At 39.1% G+C, this 25,594-nt stretch overlaps 2 protein-coding genes across 2 annotated transcripts; both read left to right on the forward strand.

The window, feature by feature from the left end:
- The first annotated feature begins 22,250 nt into the window (after positions 1–22,250).
- LOC109213625 lies at positions 22,251–23,168 on the forward strand. Its single transcript, XM_019377438.1, has one exon. It carries the CDS (start codon positions 22,251–22,253, stop codon positions 23,166–23,168), a length of 918 nt encoding a protein of 305 aa, XP_019232983.1.
- Positions 23,169–23,581: 413 nt separating this feature from the next.
- LOC109213626 lies at positions 23,582–24,238 on the forward strand. The gene has a single exon (XM_019377439.1). It carries the CDS (start codon positions 23,582–23,584, stop codon positions 24,236–24,238), a length of 657 nt encoding a protein of 218 aa, XP_019232984.1.
- The last annotated feature ends 1,356 nt before the right edge of the window (positions 24,239–25,594 follow it).

Consider the following 25,594-nt stretch of genomic DNA (forward strand, 5'->3'; position numbering starts at 1 on the left):
ATCAATTTGAAGGAAATCCAGAAGGAACTCGGAGAATTAGGACACTGTGGTAACGGGATGGATCAGCATGGTAGATGTGATTGTCTCTTTCAGTTCTTATGAGGTAGTGAGTTCCTGCAGGTGTTTTGTGGCGATACTCTTGGGTTTTGACGACCTGCGTGGCTCGATTGAGTTAGAGCGATTCAGTTCTGTCCGCTTGGTTATGTGCAAATGGGCTTCGAAGAGTTCTCAATGGTTTCTACCATGGGTCGAGGTGTATATTTCCTATTGATGTGCGGGACATGATGTGTACGGTGATTTTCTCCTGGCTGTGATCAAATGAAAAGTTCTTGGCTGATTGAGTGAGTAGTTTCTTGTGACTCGAAGCGGATTATGAAGTTCTCGTATTTTTCATATAATGGCATGGTATGTGCAATGTGTTGTGTGGGATTGAGATTGACATGTGCAAGGTCACGGTTCAGTTTTAAAGGGAAGGTCATGAATCCTTAAGCTGCATGGACGGTTTCAGAGGACTAGATAAATGATATTACTATTAGATATGGCTTGATGAGAGTGTAAATTTGAGAAGGGGCACTGTGTATTGATTAACGGATACTTCATTGGTATTGCAGCACTTGCTTGGTTGATCGATTGCTGATATTCAGATTTTTCTATGTGGCACGGAAGGATTATATAAGTATTCCTCGTGGGATGATCGTGTATGGATGTGTTAGACATTCGAGCAGTGTAGTTGGGATCAGATAAGGTGATTCGTGTGTTCTATGAATTTGGAGAACGGGAGTTCTCAGAAACAGATTGTTTCGTGGTTGTGGATTGTGAAGATGTGGCCAAAGCTAGACAGATGATAGTATGCTTTATGGTTCAGTCATTGTGGACTTTCAGAGTGTTATGTATCTATTTTTGGGTGACCAGAGGTGGTTTAGGGTCCATTGGTAAGCCCAATGACGATGTGTGTTGTACACCGGGTCGGAATGGTTGGCTCCATACTGTTTATTGTTGAGGGATGTGCCATTCAGTTGTTGTTGAGCTTATTTTTGTTCTGAAATGACCTGTGAGTTACTCTTCTATGCTACGAGGAGTTGAGATTCATTGGTTATATACACACACGGTGCGATTTTATTCGGGCTTGATAGCGGAATTTGAGCGAGATGGATATTTGGGTATTGAATGATTGATTGCGCATTGATTATGTTCATTCCGGACTACGGTATTGAGTTATTTGCTTCAGTGGGTATGGTCGTGCACTTTTGGTACTAGACATCAAATTGTGCGTGGTTGTTGATTTTGAGCATTCTAACTTGAGCTATTTCATGTGGACCAGTGTTTGGATGGGGTCGCGCATTGCAACGAATTTATGTTGGGATATGATCCTTTGTGTTAGATTCATGTGTGTTGGTTCTACGGTGTGTGATGGGTTCTTAGCATTGTGTTGTGGTGGTACTTTTTGAGCTTGCGAGACGGTTCTCTCATTGGAGTCATTTCCTATGTTTGAGTACGTTTGAATTGTTGCGTATTGGTGCAAAGATTGCACGGTTTGTGGCTCCGGGTAGTATTGGTGAGGCATGTCAGTAGAGTAGCTTGTATTTGATAAGATGAGGTCGTCGAACCTAGAATGTGTGCTATCGGATTTGGTTGCAGTATATTTGTAAGGATAATGTCGCTGATCGGCTTAGAAATTGGCTATAGTTCTTGTCGAAGGAGGGGAGCTCCATGACTTGTTGATCCGATGAATGGTTATGAGTTTCTGCGTGTTTCTTTCATCATCTGCAGTACACAAAGGCTTTAGAACGAGGTTTTGTTTGACATGAGGTTTATTACCGGTATTGGGTTATTTTGAGCAACTACTGTAATCAGAAATTTTGCTACGAGTATGCGAGTCGTGTGTTATGTCGGGTGATTACATCTTGGGTTGTGGTTATGGCTTGATACAGCTTGTTCAGACTTATACAGTGTGTAGATGCAAAGTTCGGGTCTTGTAGTAAATTTCGGATGTTGGAAATTGTATTTTGTGGTTTACAGACTAAGGTTGAAGTAATGATCTTCAGTTATGTCGTGTTGTCGGGCCTATATGGTATAGAGTAACGTGGGATCACCCCCGTGTATGTGCATGGTAAGGTTACACAGCGGTTTGACGGCTTAGGATTGGCACGTTCGAGGGCGAACGTATGTTTAAGTGGGGGAGATGTAACGACCCGACCGGTCATTTTGAAAATTTGTACTTCGCTCGGTAGTTTGTGGCACGAGTAGCTTCGTATGATGTATTAGGACTTGTGTGCAAAATTTGAGTTCATTCCGAGTTGATTTGATATGTTTCGGCTCGAGTTTTGAAAGTCGAAAGTTCAAAAGTTCATTAAGTTTGATTTGAGGTGCGTTTCATCGTTTCGATGTTATTATACATGATTTCAGGCCTCGAGTAGCTCCGTATTATATTATGGGACTTTTTGGTATGTCTGTACAGGGTGCCGAGGGGCTCGGGTGAGTTCCGGATAGGTTTGGGCTGTGTTGCGCTCGTTTTTCTTATGTTCCGACGTCGTCTTCAAGCATAAATGATACCACATTAAGCAAATGAGCTCCAATATCTGCTTTTATTGAAGCATCAGATCCGTATTGTAATTACGGAGGCATAGCAAAAAGAATCATTGAATTTGGACATCGTATGAGGATTTTATGGCCATTTTACTAAGAATTGGGTTGCCAGATTTTTTCAGATTAATAACGAAATGGCCACTGCTTCGTATTTAAAAAATCTGCATTATTTTCAAATATTGAAACCATCATATCTCATTCATTATAAGGTCAAATGGAGTGATTCAAAAGCATATCTTGACTGAAATTTCACAACAAATCCATTGGAGGCATCAAAAGCAAGTTTTGAGATCGTTTGGCATGCAAAACGAGGCAGAACAGCTAGGCAAAATTACTTAATATGGAAGGTTTGTTCATTTGGTCATATTTTGAGTTGGGGAGCTCGGATTTGGATAATTTTCGGAGGCGATTTTGACCATATGGATTGGGTTTTGAGCTGTTCGGAGGTCGGAACGCGCGTGATGGCATTTTTGGAGCATCGCTTGGCTTGCTCGAAGTGGAATCGACTTGTTCAAGATAAGTAACTCTTTTAAACTTAGTGCTGAGAGTATGAAACCCCAAATTATGTGTTATTTGATTGGTTTTGAGGTGACGCACATGCTAGGTGACGGGCGTGTGGGGGTGCACTCTGTGAATTGTGAATCCGTTGTTTCCCTGGCACTGTTTAGTTGCCCTAGTTTGTTGATATCTGTGTTTTCACCATGTGATTAATTAATTGAGTTGTAGATATCATGTTTAGGCTTTATGATGATATTGTTAGGACCCATAGTGGTCTTTTCTTGCTGTCACCTCACTGATTCATACTCAGTCATATTCATGCATTAATATCATATCTCAGTCTCAGTTGTTAATTATTGATGCATCATATCATTGTTGTCGGACTAGTTTCATGACATTGAGGGCCCGATAGACTGGAGAGGTTGATGACTGAGTGAGGCCGAGGGCCTGATTGTGAGGATATTTATGGAATCGGGTTGCACACCGCAGCATGTTCTATTGATTTATGTCTGTGAGGCCGAGGCCTGATTGTGAGGATATTTATGGGATCGGGCTGCACGCCGCAGCATGTTTTACTGATCTATGCATGAGTGAGGCCGAGGGCCTACTTGTTATGCCATGATTAGCTTGTTATAGCGCTTGGGCTGAAAGAGCCCCTCCGGAGTCTGCACACCCCTAGTGAGCGCAGGTACCTACTGAGTGCGAGTGCCTAGTGATTGGGAGGACTGAGTGACTGTGAGGACTGAGTGACTGGGAGGACTGAGTGGCTGTAAGGACTGAGTGACTGGGAGGGCTGAGTGAATTGATACTCTGAGAGTAGGCATATGGTTTTGCTACTGAGTCGCATCGCATTTGACATGCACATGACATACAGGCATAGAGATGTATTTTTCCTCATGTTGTATGGTATCACGTCATTCATGACTTTTTTACACACATTGATACGTGGGCATAGAGAGGTATTTCACACATGCTATCTGGAAGAAATGAAAAATCATATTTACTGTTGAAAGGATTTTTGGGAAAACTCACAGTTTTCAAACTAACTCGTATTTTCGACGATTTCGATAAAAGAGTTGAGTTTTCACTGATATACTTGAAAGGCGGAACAATTTTTGGAAAAAACTATGAAAAAAGCCAAGCATTTTATCTCTGAATTACTTCTTTATTTATATGTTGTACATTGTTATGAATTGCTATTGGATATTGGTGTTAGACCCAACCTATGTTCCAGATTGTCACTGATTTCAACCTAAGTTTAGGTTTGTTATCTATTGAGTACATGGGGTCGGTTGTACTCATTCTACACTTCCTACACATTGCGTGCAGATTCCCGATGTCGATGTTGCTGTTTTCGAGGGGAGCTAAATTAGAAGATGTACTTGCGGCCCTGTTGTAGCTGCCTCTTGTTCATGGTAGACTTAGAATTATAAAACTCTGTTTAATTATTTTTCAAACAGATGATGTATTTACTTCATATCAACTTTGTAAACTCTATTCTTAGAAGCTCATGATTTGTACTAACAGTCCTTGGGAATGTATAAGATTTAGATAATTTCTTTGATTAATTGTCCTGTTAAATATCATTGAAATTGGATAGATAATAGTTGTCTTACCTATCGGGTTGGGTTAGGTGCCATCACGACTATTGGGTCGTGACATTTCCAAATTATCTTAGGAAGATGGCAACGATTTCAGGAGCAAGATGGTTTTATCTTCACCCTTGATATTTACTCCGAGGTTAGAAAGTTACGCGATTAATCCATTAAATACATTTAGATGTGACAAAAAATTTGTACCTTAACCTTGTGTAGGGCATATAACTGTTTTTTAAGTACAATTTATTTATCAGCATTTGGGCATGTAAAGGCTTTCCAACCTTGTCCAAATGTCATGTGTAGTGCTTTCATCAATGATATTATTTACCATATCATCTGATAAGTGCAACCTCTGATCGCACTAGCATCATTTTCATCCAAGTCAGTCCAATCTTCAAGTTTCATGGAATCGGGCTTCTTGGCATCATCGTCTAATACCTTGTGTAATCCGTGTTGGATGAGCAAATCCCTCATCCTTAGTTGCCATATTGAGAAACACTATCTCCGCTGAATTTTGCTACCTCGTACTTTACTTCGAAAAATTCAATTTTCACCCAGTATAGCATTATTGATCGTGAACAGTTTTTTTGTGAACGAGCAGAACATGTCCTCTAATACAAGTTATTAGGAATAAACCCCCCAAAGAAAAATAATGTTCACCGTAATAATAACAGAAAATAACGTAGTAATGAGATACGGTATTTAATAAGAATAAAAAGAACAATAACGATACCAAGATTTTTGCATAAAAATCCCTTTTTGAATAAGTGAAAAAACTACGAGCTGCCCGAAAGGAATAAAGTAATTCACTATAATGAGAAATTTTATACTCCGTAGTTCCGAGTAAAATACTCCAGAAACCACTACACACTCAAATAAAATAACCTTCTTTTGAGATTCTCGCCTTATTATAATATCAGTCGCACTCTCTATTTTCCTTCACAAACTACCCTGCTTGTGAATACTTAACACTACTCTATGTGCTCTCAAATAGACTCTCTGAGATGTGTGAAGGAATGAGAGTCAAAGCTATCCTTGTATAGGCGAGAGAACCATTTGGACCAATTAGAGTCGGTTTCTATAAGTTGCAATGCGTACCCCACACTTCGTTAGTAGATTTTACTTAGATTTTATATTTTTATTAGGAAATATATTAAAAATTTATAAAATATTTAATTACGAATTCAATAACTAAAATCATATGTGAATTCAGTAGCAGGTTAAGAGCCCATAAACTTCAAATTCTAATTTCACCTATGTACATAAATAGTAAATTCTGAGGCCTAGGAGATTTGTTACTGTTACCATAGCAGTTTCTCCTTTGCAGAATAGAAACTTACGGAAAAGTTCTTTCTTTAACAAACATATAGTGCTGAAATTTTGAATTCTTTGACTTCAACTTTTCTAAAGTAGTTGATGCCCAATGCTCTGTACTTGGAAGTCTGTTATTACCCGTAAAAAATTATTGTAAGAGATGATCAATCATCATACAATATTAACTGATTGAGAAAAAAACAAAAGTAGAAATGGTTGCGCGGAAACCATATGTTCATTACTTTAGCTATCAACTCCGTCTTACGAGTAACAAGAATGACCTTTTTGCATAAACTGAAATACTCCCTAAATTTTGTGCGGTTTTAACAAAATCAACTAATCAAAAGAAACTGCCAATCAGAACCTTCCCACCCCATTTTCGTAGCTTTTTGGAGTGGAGCCTCGTGTCTATAGTTGGCTAATTGCTAGTACTAGAAATGTACTATTAGGTAGTGATCATATATATTTCTGCTAATTATGGCTCAATTATTTCATCAATTTTTAAAGAAAGTTTATTCAATTTGTAAGGCCATTTCACAATCACCTTATATATGAAGTACCTATGACTTGTCAATTCCACAGTACAGGCTGACATGCATCATGTATATACGTAAACAACGCATACCTTCACAAACTACTGACAATATTGTACTGTTTCTATATGTATCTAGTCTTTCCCTAACCCCCTACTACCTTATCACACCACATCCTTCTCTTACATGATTGGTAGATGTGGGCATGGTTACTCTTTAAACTTGGCCTATCACGGACTTAAATCATATTGTATGGCGGCTAAAACAAACTGAGTTCACACGGCCTAGATCTCCTCCATATTGTTAGTCCTGAACCTTTGTGAATCTGACATATTGTTGGACTTTAAGCCATTGGGCTTTAAAGTAGAAGAAGTGTGAATTGGAAATTGAGGGAAATAAAATGGAGGAAAATTGAAAATTTGAAGAAGTGAACTTTTGTCTTGCACTTTGTCCCTCATTGGTGAGGGACAACCACATTTGTGTGCTTATATATAGAATCACTTCTTAAAGCTCTTAAAAGGAGTTGAAGAGAATGAACCCTCGCGCCGTCATCGCTCGGTTCGGCTTCGGCTTCGGCTTCCTTCGGCTTCGGCTTCGGATTTGGATTTGTCAAATGATCGATCGATAAGATTATTTTTGGACAAAATTTAATTAATTAAATGTCAAATCACTGCTGAAAATACGCCAGAATCCTGCTGAAGGTTCAGAGGGCCTCTCTGACCGCGGCAAGCTGATTCAGAGAGCCTCTCTGACCGCGATTCTGCCGCGACCGCGGTAGAACCGCGGCAGGCAGCGTATTCTTCTGAAAAGGCACCTTTTCCAGACACCTCTTCTGATAATTGCCCATAAATTTTGAGGCAAGGCTCCATTTTCTACACACGAAAAACACTCCAGAACTTCTTTCTTTCTGAATATACTGCATCCTAATTCGCAGTCTCTCTCTCTCAAATTCGTAAGTGTGATTTTGCTCTGTTCTTTGAGTTCGTTGGTATCCTGCTGTTTGTATTGCCACTGTTGCAGGAAGGTTTATTCCGTTTTATCCTGTGAGGATTTAATCCATTACCTTGGCAACATGTGAGGGGGTTAAAATTCCTTAAGGACACACAAGAAAATTGCGGACTCGGAATATTTCTTAAAATCTTCTGTTTTTCCAGTTTCTTTTATTTTTCTAACAGTTTTGTCTGATTTTTGGTTTAACACAGTAATGCTAACAAGCTTAAGGAAGTTTATAAACTAACGTTTCTGTGTTGAAACATATATTAAACTGTTATTCATATTTTGTATACTGTTTTGGGGACTAAAGCCTTCGTGCTTTCTACTCCAATAATTGTTCTGTCCGGTTTAAAGTATATAAAAACTTTACCGGAATAATAAACGTACGGGTTTGAAGTATATAAAAACTTCACCATTGTGACGTGTTGTATGTTTGGTTTGATATTCAGTTTGAAGATATCAAAACTTCACTGATTTAACAAAGTTCTGTTGTGTTTCCAACTCTACAGAAAAGATGACGAACGAAAACCAAACTAATGGAAATGTTGTGGGAACGGGAGCTACTGTTACGAGTGCTGCTGCCTCGTCAAGCCGTTCTACTCCTGCTCATGCTATGGCACCGGCAGAAAAACCTGGAAAGTTTTCCGGTATTGACTTCAAACGCTGGCAAATGAAGATGCTCTTCTATCTTACTACGTTGAGTTTGCAACGTTTCATCAAGGAGGATCCTCCGGTCATGACTGAAAATACTCCGGATGATGAACGACTTGTTGTAACTGAAGCATGGAAACATTCTGATTTCCTGTGCAAAAATTACATTTTGAGTTGTTTGGAAGATAGCTTGTACAATGTCTATAGTGTCATGGAAACTTCAAAAGCATTATGGAATGCGCTTGAGAAGAAGTACAAGACTGAGGATGCCGGACTTAAGAAGTTCGTGGCTGCAAGGTTCTTGGATTTCAAGATGATTGACACTAGGTCGGTCATAACTCAAGTCCAAGAACTACAAGTCATTGTACATGACCCAAATCAATAATTTTATTAATAAGATTTATCTTATTATTAATAATGAATTTGTTTGAAGGTATGGTCATAAATGAGGCCTTTCAAGTCGCTGCTTTCATTGAGAAGTTACCTCCGCTGTGGAAGGATTTTAAGAACTATCTTAAACACAAACGGAAGGAAATGACACTAGAAGACTTGATTGTTCGTTTGAGGATAGAAGAGGACAACAAAAATGTTGAAAAGAAGTCACGTGTACACTCGACAATAATAGTGGCAACCATTGTTGAGGAGGCACCACAAAATAAGAAGAGGAAGAAAGCTTCTGGACCAAAGAATTACCCAAGCAAGAAGAAGTTCAAGGGTAATTGCCACAACTGTGGAAAAACTGGGCATAAGGCAGTGGATTGTCGTGCGCCAAAGAATGATAAGAAGAAAAAGAATCAAGCCAACATGGTTGAAGATGAAATGGAAGACTTGTGTGCCATGTTGTCTGAATGCAACTTGGTAGGAAATCCGAAAGAATGGTGGATAGATTCTGGAGCCACCCGCCATGTTTGTGCTAACAAGGAGTTATTTTCTTCTTATGCCCCCGCAGGTCCCGACGAGACAATCTTCATGGGAAATTCATCTACGGCCAAAATTGAAGGAGTTGGTAAGATTGCGTTGAAGATGACGTCGGGAAAAATAGTGACTCTAAACCAAGTCCTCCATGTTCCAGAAATTCGCAAGAATCTTGTGTCGACTTCACTTCTTGTCAAGAATGGATTCAAATGTATTTTTGTTTCTAATAGTGTTGTACTAAGTAAGAACGATTTGTATGTAGGAAAAGGTTACCTAAATGAGGGCTTTTTTAAGCTAAATGTAATAGCAGTTCCTATCAATAAAGTGAATGCTTCTTCTTACTTACTTGAGTTAAACACTTTATGGCATTCACGTTTAGGTCACGTAAACTTCCAAACATTGCGAAAGATGATAAATCTAGAAGTATTGCCAAAATTTGATTGCATTAATTCCAAATGTCAAATATGTGTGGAATCAAAGTATGCTAAGCATCCTTATAAGTCCGTTGAAAGGAATTCAAGTCCTTTAGACTTAATTCACACAGATATTTGCGACATGAAGTCAACACCATCTCGTGGTGGGAAAAAGTATTTTATTACTTTTATTGACGATAGCACGAGATACTGCTATGTTTATTTACTTAATAGTAAAGATGAGGCAATTGATGCTTTCAAGCAATACAAGAGTGAAGTTGAAACACAACTAAACAAAAAGATCAAAATGATAAGAAGTGATAGGGATGGCGAATATGAATCTCCTTTTGAAGAAATATGTTTGGAAAATGGCATTATTCACCAAACAACTGCCCCTTACTCTCCACAATCTAACAGAATTGCGGAGAGAAAGAATCGAACATTGAAGGAGATGATGAATGCGTTGCTGATAAGTTCTGGCTTACCACAAAACTTGTGGGGGGAAGCTATACTTACAGCTAACCGAATAATCAACCGTGTACCTCATAGTAAAACACAGTCCATTCCCTATGAAAAATGGAAAGGAAGGAAGCCCAGCTTGAAATACTTCAAAGTGTGGGGGTGTTTAGCTAAGGTACAAGTTCCTAAACCTAAAAGGGTTAAGATAGGTCCAAAAACGGTTGATTGTGTATTTATTGGATATGTAACCAATAGCAAGGCATATCGTTTTCTGGTTCATAAATCAGAAAATCCTGAGATTCACGTTAATACGATAATAGAATCAGATAATGCTGAATTCTTTGAAACTATTTATCCGTATAAAAAGGAAAGTGAAGTGACCTACCAAAAGTCAAAACGACCTCGGGAGGAAATAATAGATGGTATGCCTAATGAAGAAAATCCGAGAAGAAGTAAACGTCAAAGGACATCTACTTCATTCGGTCCAGATTTTCTGACTTTTCTGTTAGAAAATGAGCCTCGTACCTTCAAGGAAGCAATGTCTTCCTCAGAGGCACAATATTGGAAAGAAGCTGTCAATAGTGAAATAGAATCCATATTGAGCAACCATACTTGGGAATTGGTTGATCTTCCTCCAGGTAACAAAACATTGGGTTCTAAATGGATTTTCAAGAAGAAAATGAAAGACGATGGTACTATTGACAAATACAAGGCAAGACTTGTTGTCAAAGGATTTAGACAGCGAGAAGATCTTGACTATTTTGACACATACTCGCCGGTAACAAGAATTACATCCATTCGGATGCTAATAACGTTAGCCGCCTTGTATGATCTTAAAATCCATCAAATGGATGTGAAAACACCTTCTTAAATGGTGATTTAGAGGAAGAAATCTACATGGACCAACCTGAAGGGTTTGTGGTTCCGGGAAAAGAAAGAAGGTGTGTAGACTTGTTGAGTCTCTTTATGGACTAAAACAAGCACCCAAGCAATGGCATGCGAAATTTGACCAAACAATGTTGTCAAATGGCTTTAAGATTAATGAATGTGATAAATGTGTTTACATTAAGAACGTTCCAAATCATGTAGTCATTGTTTGCTTATATGTTGATGATATGCTAATAATGAGCAAAGACATTGCCGACATTCAAGCTACTAAGCGCATGCTTGCTAGTAAGTTTGATATGAAAGACTTAGGAGTTGCCGATGTAAATCTAGGAATTAAAATCAAGAGGACTCCTCAGGGTCTAGCTTTATCTCAATCACATTACGTGAAAATGGTACTTGAAAAATTCAAACATTTGGAATTTAGAAGTGCAAGAACTCCAATTGACTTAAATCATCATCTTATAAAGAATAAAGGTGAAAGTACGTCTCAATTGGAGTATGCTCGTCTGTTGGGAAGCTTAATGTACATCATGAACTGTACACGACCTGATATAGCTTGTGCGATAAGTAAACTTAGTCGATTCACAAGAAATCCTAACAAACATCACTGGGTAGCAATGAAACGAGTTCTGGGATATTTGGAATATACCCAAGACTACGCTTTGCACTACAATAAATATCCTGCGGTTATCGAAGGATATAGTGATGCAAATTGGATAACCGGCTCAACAGAAACAAAGTCCACAAGTGGATATGTTTTTACTGTTGGTGGAGGAGCAGTATCTTGGAAGTCTTCCAAACAAACGTGTATTGCTCGCTCTACAATGGAATCAGAGTTTATAGCTTTGGATAAAGCCGGTGAAGAAGCTGAATGGCTTCAAAATTTCTTAGAAGACATTCCGTTCTGGCCAAAACCTTTGGCTCCTATTTGCATACATTGCGATAGTGAGGATGCAATAGGACGGGCAGGGAGCGTTATGTATAACAGAAAGTCTTGTCATATACGACGAAGACATAACACCGTTAGACAACTACTTTCTAGTGGAATTATCACTATTGATTATGTAAGATCAAAGGATAATGTGGCGGATCCGCTTACAAAAGGCTTAACTAGAGAGGGAGTTGAGAAATCATCTAAGGGAATGGGACTATGGCCAAGGACAAGTCAACATGACGGTAACTCTACCTAGAATTTTGGATGTTCCGAGATCTAGGTTCAAGGAGCTCAAACAATGTTGTGATTGACCAGTTCAACATTATCAAAATAAAATCTTTGGTCCATTCTCGTGATGAAGACAATGTTCAGTAACAAGGATAGAAATTTACACGTTCTTTAATGATTACCTAAGTTTGATGAGGTATTTATCAAATAGTGTCAATCTAAAGGACTACACGTTTAGGAATCACCTATGTAAGTGTGAAGTGGAAGCCGCTTCAATGAGAATTCTGTAAGGCCAATTCTCTACGCACTTATGAGACCGGGCGCTGTTCATGGCTGAAACGAACATAACAATGAGAACTAAAAGACGGTTAAGGGTTGATTGTGTGACATGTGGTTGTCTAGGTATACACTAAAGTTCGACGGTTCAAAGATATCAAATCTACCGATTGACCGAGTATATCCGACATATGTTCACTACGGAAAGTTCAAAGGGAAACCTACTTATCCAGATGCAATTAATCCTTACTTGCAAAATCACATAGCTTTCATCTATGATCTTTCTTGATACAGCCATTCCCATTCATGTGGGGGATTGTTGGACTTTAAGCCATTGGGCTTTAAAGTAGAAGAAGTGTGAATTGAAAATGGAGGGAAATAAAATGGAGGGAATTGAAAATTTGAAGAAGTGAACTTTTGTCTTGCACTTTGTCCCTCATTGGTGAGGGACAACCACATTTGTGTGCTTATATATAGAATCACTTCTTAAAGCTCTTAAAAGGAGTTGAAGAGAATGAACCCTCGCGCCGTCGTCGTCGCTCGCTCGGCTCGGCTTCGGCTTTGGATTTGGATTTGGATTTGGAAAATGATCGATAAGATTATTTTTGGACAAAATTTATTTAATTATTTAATAATTAATTAAATGCCAAATCACTGCTGAAAATACGCCAGAACCCTGCTGAAGGTCTGATTCAGAGAGCCTCTCTGACCGCGGTTCTGCCACGACCGCGGTAGAACCGCGGCAGGCAGCGTATTCTTCTAAAGGCGCCTTTTCCAGACACCTCTTCTGATAATTACCTATAAATTCTGAGGCAAGGCTCCATTTTCTACACACGAAAAACACTCCAGAACTTCTTTCTTTCTGAATATACTGCATCCTAATTTGCAGTCTCTCTCTCTCAAATTCGTAAGTGTGATTTTGCTCTGTTCTTTGAGTTCGTTGGTATCCTGCAGTTTGTATTGCCACTGTTGCAAGAAGGTTTATTCCGTTTTATCCTGGGAGGATTTAATCCATTACCTTGGCAACGTGTGAGGGGGTTAAAATTCCTTAAGGACACACAAGAAAATTGTGGACTCGGAATATTTCTTAAACTCTTCTGTTTTTCCAGTTTCTTTTATTTTTCTAACAGTTTTGTCTGATTTTTGGTTTAACACAGTAACGCTCACACATATACAACAACAAGCAATAATAATATCTTAATCCTAATTATAAGTGGAGATCGACATATATAAATCTTAACTGCTCCTATGTTTTTCTAGTTAAGTTTGTTCAATATTTAAAAGTATAGATGTAAATTTTGAGCTTCTTTATATATACATACAGAGAGAGAGGCGGATGTATAGGTTAGTTTATGGAGCACGTGAATCCATGATCGTTCCGTAAAATTAGATATTTTATGTATGATTTTGAATTAGTTCAATATTATTTGTTGGCACCCATGCTCCACAAAGGTTGAATGGTGCACTTGGATGAATACTGAGTTATTTACCCAACGGAACAAAGATCAATTCTCACTTAGTACTTTTTTTTTCTTTTCTTTAGTGGTGTACCCATGTTTTAAAAATTCTAGATCCGCCTAAAATGTTGACATTAAATTTTCACTTATTTAATATTATAAAGGAATACGAATTAATAAAATAATTGTGGTTATTTAATTTATAATTCTGAATTCGATCTAGGCACAAGGACTCGAATGTGCATAATATGTGGCCGTTGGCTGGAATTATTGCAGGGTGCACGTTCATGAAAAGCAGCTGCAGAAGTAAATTTGAATGAAAATGAAATGTTACTTTCTCAAATTATTCAAGGAATGATGGCCGGTCACCATTCTGTATTATTATTGCAACTCTTTTTTCTTTGGTCAATCTCCCTACACTCAATGGCGGAGCTAGGAATTTCTCCAAGGGTGTTCAAATTTAAAAGAAGTGGAAAAAATTTCCGACAAAGGGTGTCCAATATGTGTTATATAGCTCTAAAACATAATATTTTACCTATGTACACGGTGCAATTTTTTGACGAAGGGTAGTCAGTTGACCACCCTTATGATCATGTGGCTTCGCCACTGCCTACACTAGGAGCCGGTCCTATGTTCATCATTCAAGGATTACCGGATCCCATAAACTTCGATNGGGTTGTGTTGTGCTCGTTTTTCTTATGTTTCGACGCCGTTCTTCAAGCATAAATGATATCATATTGAACAAATGAGCTCTAATTTCTTGTTTTGACTGAAGCATTAGATCCATATCGTAATTACGGACCCGTAGCAAAAAGAATGATCGAATTTGGACATCGTATGAGGATTTTATGGTTATTTTACTAATAATTAGGTTGCCAGATTTTTTCAGAGTAATTATGAAATTGCAACTAGCAGCGTATTTAAAAATCTGCACTATTTGCAAATATTAAAACCTACATATCTCATTCATTGTAAGGTCAAATTGAGTGATTCAAAAGCCTAACTTGACTAGAATTTCACAAGGAATCCAGTGGAGGCATAAAATACGAGTTTCGGGATTGTTTGGCTCGAGAAACGAGGCAGAATAGCTGGTAGAAAAATATACAAAACTAGGATTTGTTCATTCGGTCATATCTTGAGTTGGGGAGCTCGGATTTGGGCGATTTTGGAGGCGATTTTCACCATATAGATTGGGGTAAGTGTTCTCTACTCGATTTTGATTATAGTTTATGAATCCATCTTTGTTTTTGGGATTTGATTGATGATTTCAAAGTGAAATTGAGGGAGTTAGGGTTTGAGTATTGGAGAGTTTTAAGTGAGGATTTGAGGGACCAAACGGAGTCCGATTTTGGCAAATTTAATATGGTTAGACTCGGGAGAGGACGAGGATTACTATTCTGTCATTTTTGACTGATTCCGAGACGTGGGCCCGGGGGCTGGGTTTTGCCCGATTTCGGATTTTTGGCATGTTTATGTAGTTTTTATTGTGAAATTCGATTCTTTAGACTATGTTGATAGTTATATTCTGATTATGGTTAGATTCAAAGCTTTTGGAGACCGGGTCGAGGGACGAGGACATCCCTGAGTAGGATTTTACGCTATTGAGGTAAGTAACAGTTTTAACTCTGGCTTTGAGGGTATAAACCCGGAGAAATTAATATCATGTGATTGTTTGGTGGTGATACCCATGCTAGGTGACGGGCGTGTGGGTGTGCACCGCGAGGGATTGAGACTTGGTCCGTCCCAGGAGGCCAGGCCTAAAAGCTATTATCTGTGGTTATGTGTTTACTTGTTGTTGAACTTGTTTGCCTTCATGTTAGAGATCATGTCTAGGTTTTATTCATGCTCACATTATTTGTACTTAGTCATAGAAATTATTGTACATGTTTACCTCCGCCTCTATTATTTGATAATATGCTGTGATACTTGATGTGGACTGTGTTCCCTTATTTGTTGATGATGGTGAGGCTAGTGAGGTACATGATTGAGTGAGGCCGAGGGCCTGGTTGTGAGGATATTAATACCATAGCGCGTGAGTTGTCCGCGTAGCACGTGAGTTGACCGTGCGGGTCCAGGTATTGATACCATAGAGCGTGAGTTGTCCGCGTAGCACGTGAGTTGACCGTGCGGATCCAAGTATTGATATGGTAGCACGTGAGTTGTCCGTGCTTAGCGCTTGGGCTTTGGGAGCCCCTCCGGAGTCTGTACACACTCCTAGTGAGTGCAGAGTGTTGAGTGTTGAGTGCGAGTGCTGAGTGATGGAGTGACATTGCTGTGAGGTTGCATTTACTTTTGCTATTGCTGCATTTATCTGTTAAATTTCTTTGTGGCATTTACTGAGTTATGGAATTTACCTGTTTATTCCTGTTATTTTTAAAATTCTGAAAAATAAATAATTGGACTATTTTGCTCAGCCCATCACTACTGCTCAGTTCCTTAGTTATTTCTGTTACTACTGAGGTGGTTGTACTCATACTACACGTTGCACTTTATGTGCAGATCCAGGTGAGTTCGTTGAGTTCAGGCCGACTATCTTAGATATTCCAAAGTAGATGCCAGCGTCTGTAGGACCTCGTTACCCTTTTTATCATTTCTTCTTTGGACAGTTAGACCGTTTATATATCTCAGTTCATAGTTTTAGACAGTCGTGACTTAGTGACACCCCGATGTTTGGGACTCGTTTTCGTATTTTATATTATTTATATTTAGAGTTAGTTTAGTTTATCAGGAATTAAATTATTAGGAATGTTTTATTAAATTCTTATAGTCAGATTAGTAGTAATTTTGGGAATAGGCTTGCCTTGTAACAAGATAGGCGCCATCACGACTAAGGTTAGATTTTGGGTCGTGACAAGTTGGTATCAGAGCCTAGGTTACATAGGTCTCACGAGTCATGAGCGGTTTTAGTAGAGCCTTGCGGATCGGTACGGAGACGTTTGTACGTATCTTCGAGAGGCTACAGAACTTTTAGGAAAACTTCACCTTCTTGAATTCTTATCGTGCGGTATTGATTCAATTTGAAGTGTCACTCTTTGAATTCCTTCCTCGCATTCGTATGCGCACATGAGCGCTCGGTATCAGTTGTGCATCGACGGATTATGATTCCCTGGATGAGGTGCGAGATGTGATTTCTGTATGTTGATGTTGGGCTAGTCTGGGGTACTTGAGGCTGGGTTTTGTCGGTAGCTGGAGTACGGAAATTTCGATTGTGTAAGCACGTGTTTCTATGTCTGTTGGTGTCCCTATTAGTAGGATTTGTGATTTGATGGCTATGTGGAGAGTATGATTTGACTGCGAGATTGTGTTCGGATTGATCGAATGTGACAAGAAGGGTTTACTTAAGATGTAGCAAGGACTAATGGGTGTTTGATTTGTGACTTGATATAGCTTGTTCAGACTCTGTCTGATAAGATGTTTATTACCAGCCTTTGGTTCTTTTGGCCAGCTGCTATGATTAGAAATCATCGCTGTGAGTGTTTGAATTATGTGGTATATCATGTGATTTCAGGTATGTTTTAGACTCGTTCGAGGACGAACGTTTGTTTAAGAGGGGAGGATGTAACGACCCGATCATTCGTTCTGAGAGTTATAGCCACATTTCCCCCATCTATGCTTATTTATATGCTGTTCAGCTGTGTTGAGTTGTATCGAATTGGTAGGTTTGGGTTCGGAGTAGTTTTGGATTGAAATGACCACTTAGTCTCTTAATTAGAAAGTTAAGTTAGAAAAGTCAACCGGAAGTTGACTTATGAGTAGAAGAATTCGGATTTGGATTTTTATGATTCGATTAGCTTCGTTGGGTGATTTTAGAATTTGGAGTGTGTCCGGAATATAATTTGGAGGTCCGTAGTAGAATTAGGCTTGAATTGGCAAAAGTTGGAAGTTTAGAAGTTCTTAGGCTTGAATTCGAGGTTGATTTGGTATTTTGGTGTGGTTTTGGGTGTTCCGGAGGTTTGACTAAGTTCGGGCAGTGATACATGACTTGTTGGAATTGTTGGTTGAGGTCTCGAGGGCCTCGGATGAGTTTTGAATAGGTTTGGGTTGTGTTGCGCTCGTTTTTCTTATGTTTCGACGTCGTTTCTTCAAGCATAAATGATATCATATTGAACAAATGAGCTCCGGTTTCTTTTTTGATTGAATCATTAGATCCGTATTGTAATTACGGACCTGTAGCAAAAAGAATCATCGAATTTGGACATCGTATGAGGATTTTATGGTCATTTTACTATGAATTAGGTTGCCAGATTTTTCAGTTTAATTACAAAATTGCCACTGACAATTAAAAATCTGCACTATTTGCAAATATTAAAACTTACATATCTCCTTCGTTATAAGGTCAAATTGAGTGATTCAAAAGCCTAACTTGACTAGAATTTCACAAGGAATCCATTGGAGGCATAAAATACGAGTTTCGGGATCGTTTGGCATGAGAAACGAGGCAGAATAGCTGGTAGAAAAATATACAAAATAAGGGTTTGTTCATCCGGTCATATTTTGAGTTGGGAAGCTCGGATTTGGGCGATTTTGGAGGCGATTTTCACCATATGGATTGGGGTAAGTGTTCTCTACTCGTTTTTTATTATAATTTATGAATGCATCTTCATTTTTGGGATTTGATTGATGATTTCAAAGTGAAATTGAGGGAGTTAGGGTTTGAGTTTTGGAGAGTTTTAAGTGAGAATTTGAGGGACCAAACAGAGTCCGATTTTGACAAATTTTATATGGTTAGACTCGGGAGAGGACGAGGCTTATTATTCTGCCATTTTTGACTGATTCCGAGACGTGGGCCCGGGGGCCGGGTTTTGGCCGATTTCGGATTTTTGGCATGTTTATGTAGTTTTTATTGTGTAATTCGATTCGTTAGACTATGTTGATAGTAGTATTCTGATTATGGTTAGATTTGAAGCTTTTGGAGACCGAGTCAAGGGACGAGGACATCCCGGAGTAGGATTTTACGCTGTTGAGGTAAGTAACAGTTTTAACTCTGGCTTTGAGGGTATAAACCCGGAGAAATTGATATCATGTGATTGTTTGGTGGTGATACCCACGCTAGGTGACGGGCGTGTGGGTGTGCACCACGAGGGATTGAGACTTGGTCCGTCCCGTGAGGCCAGGCCTAAAAGCTATTATCTGTGGTTATGTGTTTACTTGTTGTTGAACTTGTTTGCCTTCATGTTAGAGATCCTGTTTAGGTTTTATTCATGCTCACATTATTTGCACTCAGTCATAGAAATTATTGTACATGTTTACCTCAGTCTCTGTTATTTTGCTGATATGTTGTGATGCTGATGTGGGTTGTGTTCCCTTATTTATTGATGATGGTGAGGCTAGTGAGGTACATGACTGAGTGAGGCCGAGGACCTGGTTGTGAGGATATTAATACCATAGCGCGTGAGTTGTCCGCGTAGCACTATAGCGCGTGAGTTGTCCGCGTAGCACGTGAGTTGACCGTGCGGATCCAGGTATTGATATGGTAGCACGTGAGTTGTCCGTGCTTAGCGCTTGGCTTTGGGAGCCCCTCCGGAGTCTGTACACACCCCTAGTGAGCGCAGAGTGTTGAGTGTTGAGTGTGGAGTGCTGAGTGTGAGTGCTGAGTGATGGAGTGACGTTGCTGTGAGGATGCATTAACTTTTGCTGTTGCTGCATTTATCTGTTAAATTTCTTTGTGGCATTTACTGAGTTATGGAATTTACCTGTTCATTCCTGTTATTTTTAAAATTGTGAAAAATAAATAATTGGACTGTTTTGCTCAGCTCGTCACTACTGCTCAGTTCCTTAGTTATTTCTGTTACTACTGAGGTGGTTGTACTCATACTACACCCTGCACTTTATGCGCAGATCCAGGCGATCGTTGAGTTCAGGCCGGCCTTAATTGGAGACTGCAAGGTAGCTGCCAGTGTCCGCAGGACCTTGTTACTCCTTTTATCATTTCTTCTTTGGATAGTTAGACCGTTTATATATCTCAGTTCATAGTTATAGACGCTCGTGACTTAGTGACACCCCGATGTTTGGGACTCGTTTTCGTATTTTATATTATTTATAGTTAGAGTTTGTTTAGTTTATCAGGAATTAAATTATTGGAAATATTTTATTAAATTCTTATAATCAAATTAGTAGTAATATTTTGGGAAGAGGCTTGCCTTGTAACACGATAGGCGCCATCACGACCAAGGTTAGATTTTGGGTCGTGACATATAAGAATCTTAATCTTTATCACTTAGGAATTTATTCGAGCTTGTCTTCTTAGTGATATTGAACAGTTATAGCGAAACCTTAGTTCTCTGTGGAATTCGACTCCAAACTTTTAGACTGGATTATATTTGCAGCGACCGTTTATCCTTTTTAGGACTAGAGTTGGGCGTGATCAAATTTTTACGGGGGAACTAACGGTGTAGCTGTAGCTGTAAATATTACTTGGTCTCAAGTTTGAACTTTTATTTTATTTTATTTTATTTTATTTTATATTTGATTTAAGAGACATGGCTTCTTGGAATTATGAGAGTTTTGATGTTGGTAGTTCTACTTTTGATCCTCCTTATGCATATTGTGGAGGAAATTACACATGGAAACATTATCGAAATATTTCCGAGAGTGTGTTATGTGCACCAACTCAATTTCATGTGTGCAATGTGTGTGATATGTATGGTAGTCAAGATGGCCCACTTTTATTGTTGTACTTATATTTCTTATCCTCTCCCCCACCCCTTATTATGGTAGTTCTACTTTTACTTGTGAAGTTAATAGGAACAAAGAACCTAGGGATGCTGACGTAAAGGAGATTAAGGATACGCAAAGGTGCATTATGGAACAAAATAATGACACACAATTACGGATACAAAGGCAAGATGCAACTATTCACAACTTGAAGGCTCAAGTGAGTCAAATGGTTAGGGATGGCAATTGGGGCAGGGCGGGGCAGGGATAACCTTAAATGGGGCGCGGCAGGGGAAGAATTTAATAGGGCAGGGGTGGGCAAATTGTTATTTTTGAAAATTTTTAATAGGGCAGGGCAGGGTAGGGCACATACGGGTTAATAGCTGGGTCGGGTCCAAATAAGTTAGACCCGCGTACCCCTAAATCTTAAATCCCAAACGCTAAAATCCTAAAACCTAATTTCCAAACTCAGAAGTCAGAAACTCTCAATCTCTCATGCGATTCTTCTTCCTCTTTGAACTGCTGCCAATCTGCAATTCTTCTTCCTTAAACATTCTTCGATTCTTCTTCCTCCAGCAAATCCAGGTAAATATCTAATAAGTACACAGTTCTCTTTTTTTTCTAATAATTTCCATTCATTTTGTCACAACCACTGGTCTTTTCCGGCCTAGTAATGGTGGTTCACTGATCAACAAACCTTTTTTGGAGAAGAACTACCTTGGACCAGGTCTACCGGTCTTCATTTGTCAGGTTCGGACTCGATTTTGTTGCTACTTGGTTTCTCTGATTCTATATTCTGTTGGGAGTTTTAGTCTTTTAGAAAATGATTATTGGCTTCTCCTTCGAATTCTCATCATCATGTGATGATTCTGAAGTTGTCTCATCTATAACCTTAGTACTGTTTGTTGCTGTAATCGTAGGTGGTGGTCTATGTCTTCTCATATGACCACCCAAAGCTTGTCCTGATGAGAATTCTGTCCTACAAATCATAGGTGGTGGTCTATGTCTTGTAAAAAAAGAGATTACCAACAGAACAAATTAATTAGTTTCGTGGGATTTGGACAAAAGAGGTGGAGGTCGTTGAGGAAGTATCGAATGAAAGAAGACAAGTAATCAGAATGGTAGATGGTTAGACTACTACAAAGACAACATATAGGGCATTCTATGTTGCGCGGACTGTTGTCACACCCATGTCGGATCCTCCAAAATACACTATTCTTGGAGGATCTAACACGCACCTGACGACATGTTCCAAGAGTCCGAGCAATATAGAGGGCATTCGCTTCACGTGCATCATCTACTTAGAAAAAATCATCTCAAATCAAAATGCAGTAATCACAGAACTATAAAATAACTAGTAAGACTAAACAAAACTAATTTTTTATATACTAATATTACATACAATAGAAGGTTAATTTCTCTCTCTAGAATGAGAGCTTCTCTCAGCTCAGCTGATGACGAGAAAATCTAAGTCTAGAGGAAGAGGAAATCAAAGCAAGCAACAGATAACAATGGTGACATTAGGAGTTCCGGATTCAACAAATGCAAAGAAACAAAGAAGCATCAATGCAATTCAAGGCATCGCACTACTGGATCTAACAAAAGTAACAACGGATAAAACACCTCAAAGGAACAGTACCATGCAAACAGAGAAGGCAGCTGGATCTACAAGCACGGGAAGGAAATCCTAGGTAGATAGTGCAGAAGAAGAACTCAATGGTAGCGGAAATGAAGGTACGCAACTGATTTCAACTACAAAGTCATGGAGTAAAATAGTTGGGGAACAACCGAGTTCTGAGGGCCTAAATCTAAGCAAAGGAATAGAAGAAGCTCACGAGAATGTGAAAATAACAATGGAGGATATTAAGGAAGAGATAAATTACTGGGAATCTGCGGTGGAATGCTATATTCTAGGGTCCAATCCACCACAAGCAGTAATGGATGGGTATTTCAGGAGAATTTGGGGGAAAATAGGAGTAGATAAAGTTGCACAGACTAGTAAAGGAGTATTTATTGTCAGATTTCACAACATAGTAGACAGGAACAAAGTGATTGAAGAAGGAGTCCAAATGTTTGACAAAAAGCCAGTTATAATTAGAGCATGGACACCGGATATGGAGTTCACAAAAACACAAATGGAGAAGATACCAGTGTGGGTGAGATTGCCAGGACCGGAGATTAAATACTGGGGAAAAATTGCTTTAACAAAGATAGCAAGGATGATTGGTAAACCACTTAAAGCTGACAATGCAACAACACATAGAGAAAGATTGACATATGCTAGGGTGTTGGTTGAGGTAGAGTTGAACAACAAATATCAAAACTCAGTAATGTTTGAGAATGAACATGGGAGAATAATTGAACAAGAAGTGGTATATGAATGGAAGCCTGTGCTATGTGAAAAGTGTGACAATTATGGCCATGAAATGAAAGAATGCAGAAAGTGGATCAAAGAAGAAAAAGAAAAGCAGAAAGCACATGAAGTGACTAATAATGAACAGGGGAAGGGGAATATCCAAAACAAGGGGATAGATAATGGAAAGCAGAAGGTAGCAGAGGCCAACTTGGCTAAAGATACAGGGCTGGAGAATAAACAGAACAAGCAGATAGAAGGAAAAGGCTATCAGGCTAAATACAAGACTGGCAAATACATAGCTAAGGGAGCAACAATGCAGAACACAACACTTAAGCTAGGGAATACATTCTCTAGCCTAATGGAGCAGCAGACAACAGGTACAAGACCTAAAGAACCTAGTTCTTCTATACCTTAATGGATAATATTGGATTCTGGAACACCAGAGGACTAAACAACCTAGCCAAGCAAAAGGAGATTCAAATTTTCATGCACAATGCTAGGGTAGGGGTGTTTGGTCTTCTGGAAACCAAGGTGAAGAGAGCAAAAGCACAACAAGTCTCTCTTCACCTATGTCAAGGCTGGTCATTTAGCACAAATCTGTCACAACACCCTAATGGAAGGATATGGCTACTATGGAAACCAATGATATATGGAGTTAACATTATAAGAGTAACAGCACAACTTATGCACTGTGAACTACAACATAGAGGGACTGGGCACACTTTCCATGTGTCTATGATCTATGCTTTTAATGATGCAGCTATGAGAAGGGAGTTATGGTAAATAATAAGAGAGATCAAAGGGCCGATCAAAGGCCCATGGGCAACTATGGGGGACTTCAATTGTGTTTTACAGAAGGAGGAAAGGATTGGTAGCCCAGTATCAATGGCAGAAATAAGAGACTTCAAAAGATGTATTGAGGAATGTGAACTACAAGACCTTAAATCTACAGGAGCCTTCTTCACATGGACAAACAAACAAATTGGAGGGGATAAAGTACTCAGTAGAATAGATAGAGTATTGGTGAATGAAGACTGGAACATGCAACTTCCAGTATCAAATGTACACTACAGGAATGAAGGGTTATTTGATCACTGCCCTGCTATAATAAGCTGGGAAAGAGGGAACACAGGACAGAAGAAAATGTTCAAATACTATAACATGTGGAGCATGGCTACAGACTTCAAGGAGAAAATAAAAGCTGGATGGAAGACAGAAAAGAAGGGAACCAAAATGTATGAACTAGTAGGGAAGCTACATAGAATCAAGCATACAATGCAGCAGATAAACAAAGATAGATTCAATGAAGTAGAAAGGAAAGCAGAAGAAGTTATGCTGAGACTGCAGAAATGTCAAGAGAGCATTCAGAAGGACCCCTACTACATTAAGCTGATTGAGGAGGAAAGGGAAATATCTGAAGAGTGCAGGACTTGGTGTAAGGCAAGAGAGCAATACTTGAGGCAAAAATCCAAAATACAAGGCTGAAGAAAGGAGACATGAATACAAAATTTTTCCACAGCATGATGAGGGCAAGAAGGAATACAAATAGAATCCTAGCCATAGACAATACAGAAGGACAACATATAAAAGATCTTGAAGAAATAGCTAAGACATTCATATCATTCTGTGAGGGACTACTGGGAACAAAACTACAAGAGAGAGATCAAGTATGCAGCCAGCTGGTTAGACAAGGGCCTACAGTTTCAGAGAGCCACAGAACAATGCTGACAGAAGAATTTACTGAGAAGAAAGTGAAGGCAGCATTATGGTCCATTCATGGAGATAAAGCACCAGGACCAGATGGATTTGGAAGCCAATTCTTCAAGGATGGATGGGAAATAGTGGGCAAGGATGTGGTGGAAGCTGTGATGGAATTTTTTAATAATGGGAAAATGCTCAAAGTTTGGAATAACACAGTAATCACTCTTATCCCAAAGAGTACACATGCATCTAGTGTAGGGGATTACAGGCCAATAGCATGTTGCAACACAGTGTACAAAATTGTCTCTAAGATGCTATGCAATAGACTAAAGAAGGTGCTACCAGAGATTATTTTAGACAATCAAAGTGCATTTGTAGCTGACAGGAACATTGTGCAGAATATACTCATATGTTAGGATATAGTCAGACTCTATAACAGAAAAGCAACAACCAAAAGCTGCCTGATCAAGATAGACTTGAAAAAGGCCTATGACACAGTTGAATGGGGATTTGTTGAGGAGATGCTGCAGGCTTTGAAGTTTCCTGGTAAATTCATAAGGTGGGTGATGAGTTGTATAACCACTCCTCAGTACAATATAGCATTGAATGGGGGTTTGTATGGTAATATCCAAGGGAGAAAGGGATTGAGGCAGGGGGACCCTATTTCACCTTTGCTCTTTGTTATCTGTATGGAATACTTCACCAGAATAATGCAGAAGATCACACATATGCCAGGCTTTGAGTTTCACACCAAATACAGGAGCCTACAGCTGAATCACCTATGTTTTGCTGATGATGTTCTTATGTTTTGCAAAGGGACCTATCAATCAGTACTGCTAATGCTGAGAGGGCTACAGACAGTCTCAAGAGCATCAGGGCTGCGTACAAATGCTGGGAAGTCTAATATTTTCAGTGCTAACATGGACCAACAGAGCTTAAATGATCTATGTGAACTAACTGGTTATCATAAAGGAAAGCTGCCATTCAAGTATCTAGGGGTCCCAATCTCAACAAAGAAGATAAACAGCATTGATTGTGAAATGTTAGTGGACAAGATGACAGCAAGAATCAAGACCTGGGGATCTAAACATCAATCTTATGCAGGAAGAGTCCAACTTATCAACTTAGTGCTACTGCATG

Source organism: Nicotiana attenuata, unplaced genomic scaffold (assembly GCF_001879085.1).
Source record: "Nicotiana attenuata strain UT unplaced genomic scaffold, NIATTr2, whole genome shotgun sequence".
Taxonomy (NCBI): domain Eukaryota; kingdom Viridiplantae; phylum Streptophyta; class Magnoliopsida; order Solanales; family Solanaceae; genus Nicotiana; species Nicotiana attenuata.

Excerpts from the sequence above, each read along its gene's own strand:
- LOC109213625 (XM_019377438.1), top strand. The coding sequence starts at position 22,251 with ATGGAGGATATTAAGGAAGAGATAAATTACTGGGAATCTGCGGTGGAA.
- LOC109213626 (XM_019377439.1), top strand. The coding sequence starts at position 23,582 with ATGGGGGACTTCAATTGTGTTTTACAGAAGGAGGAAAGGATTGGTAGC.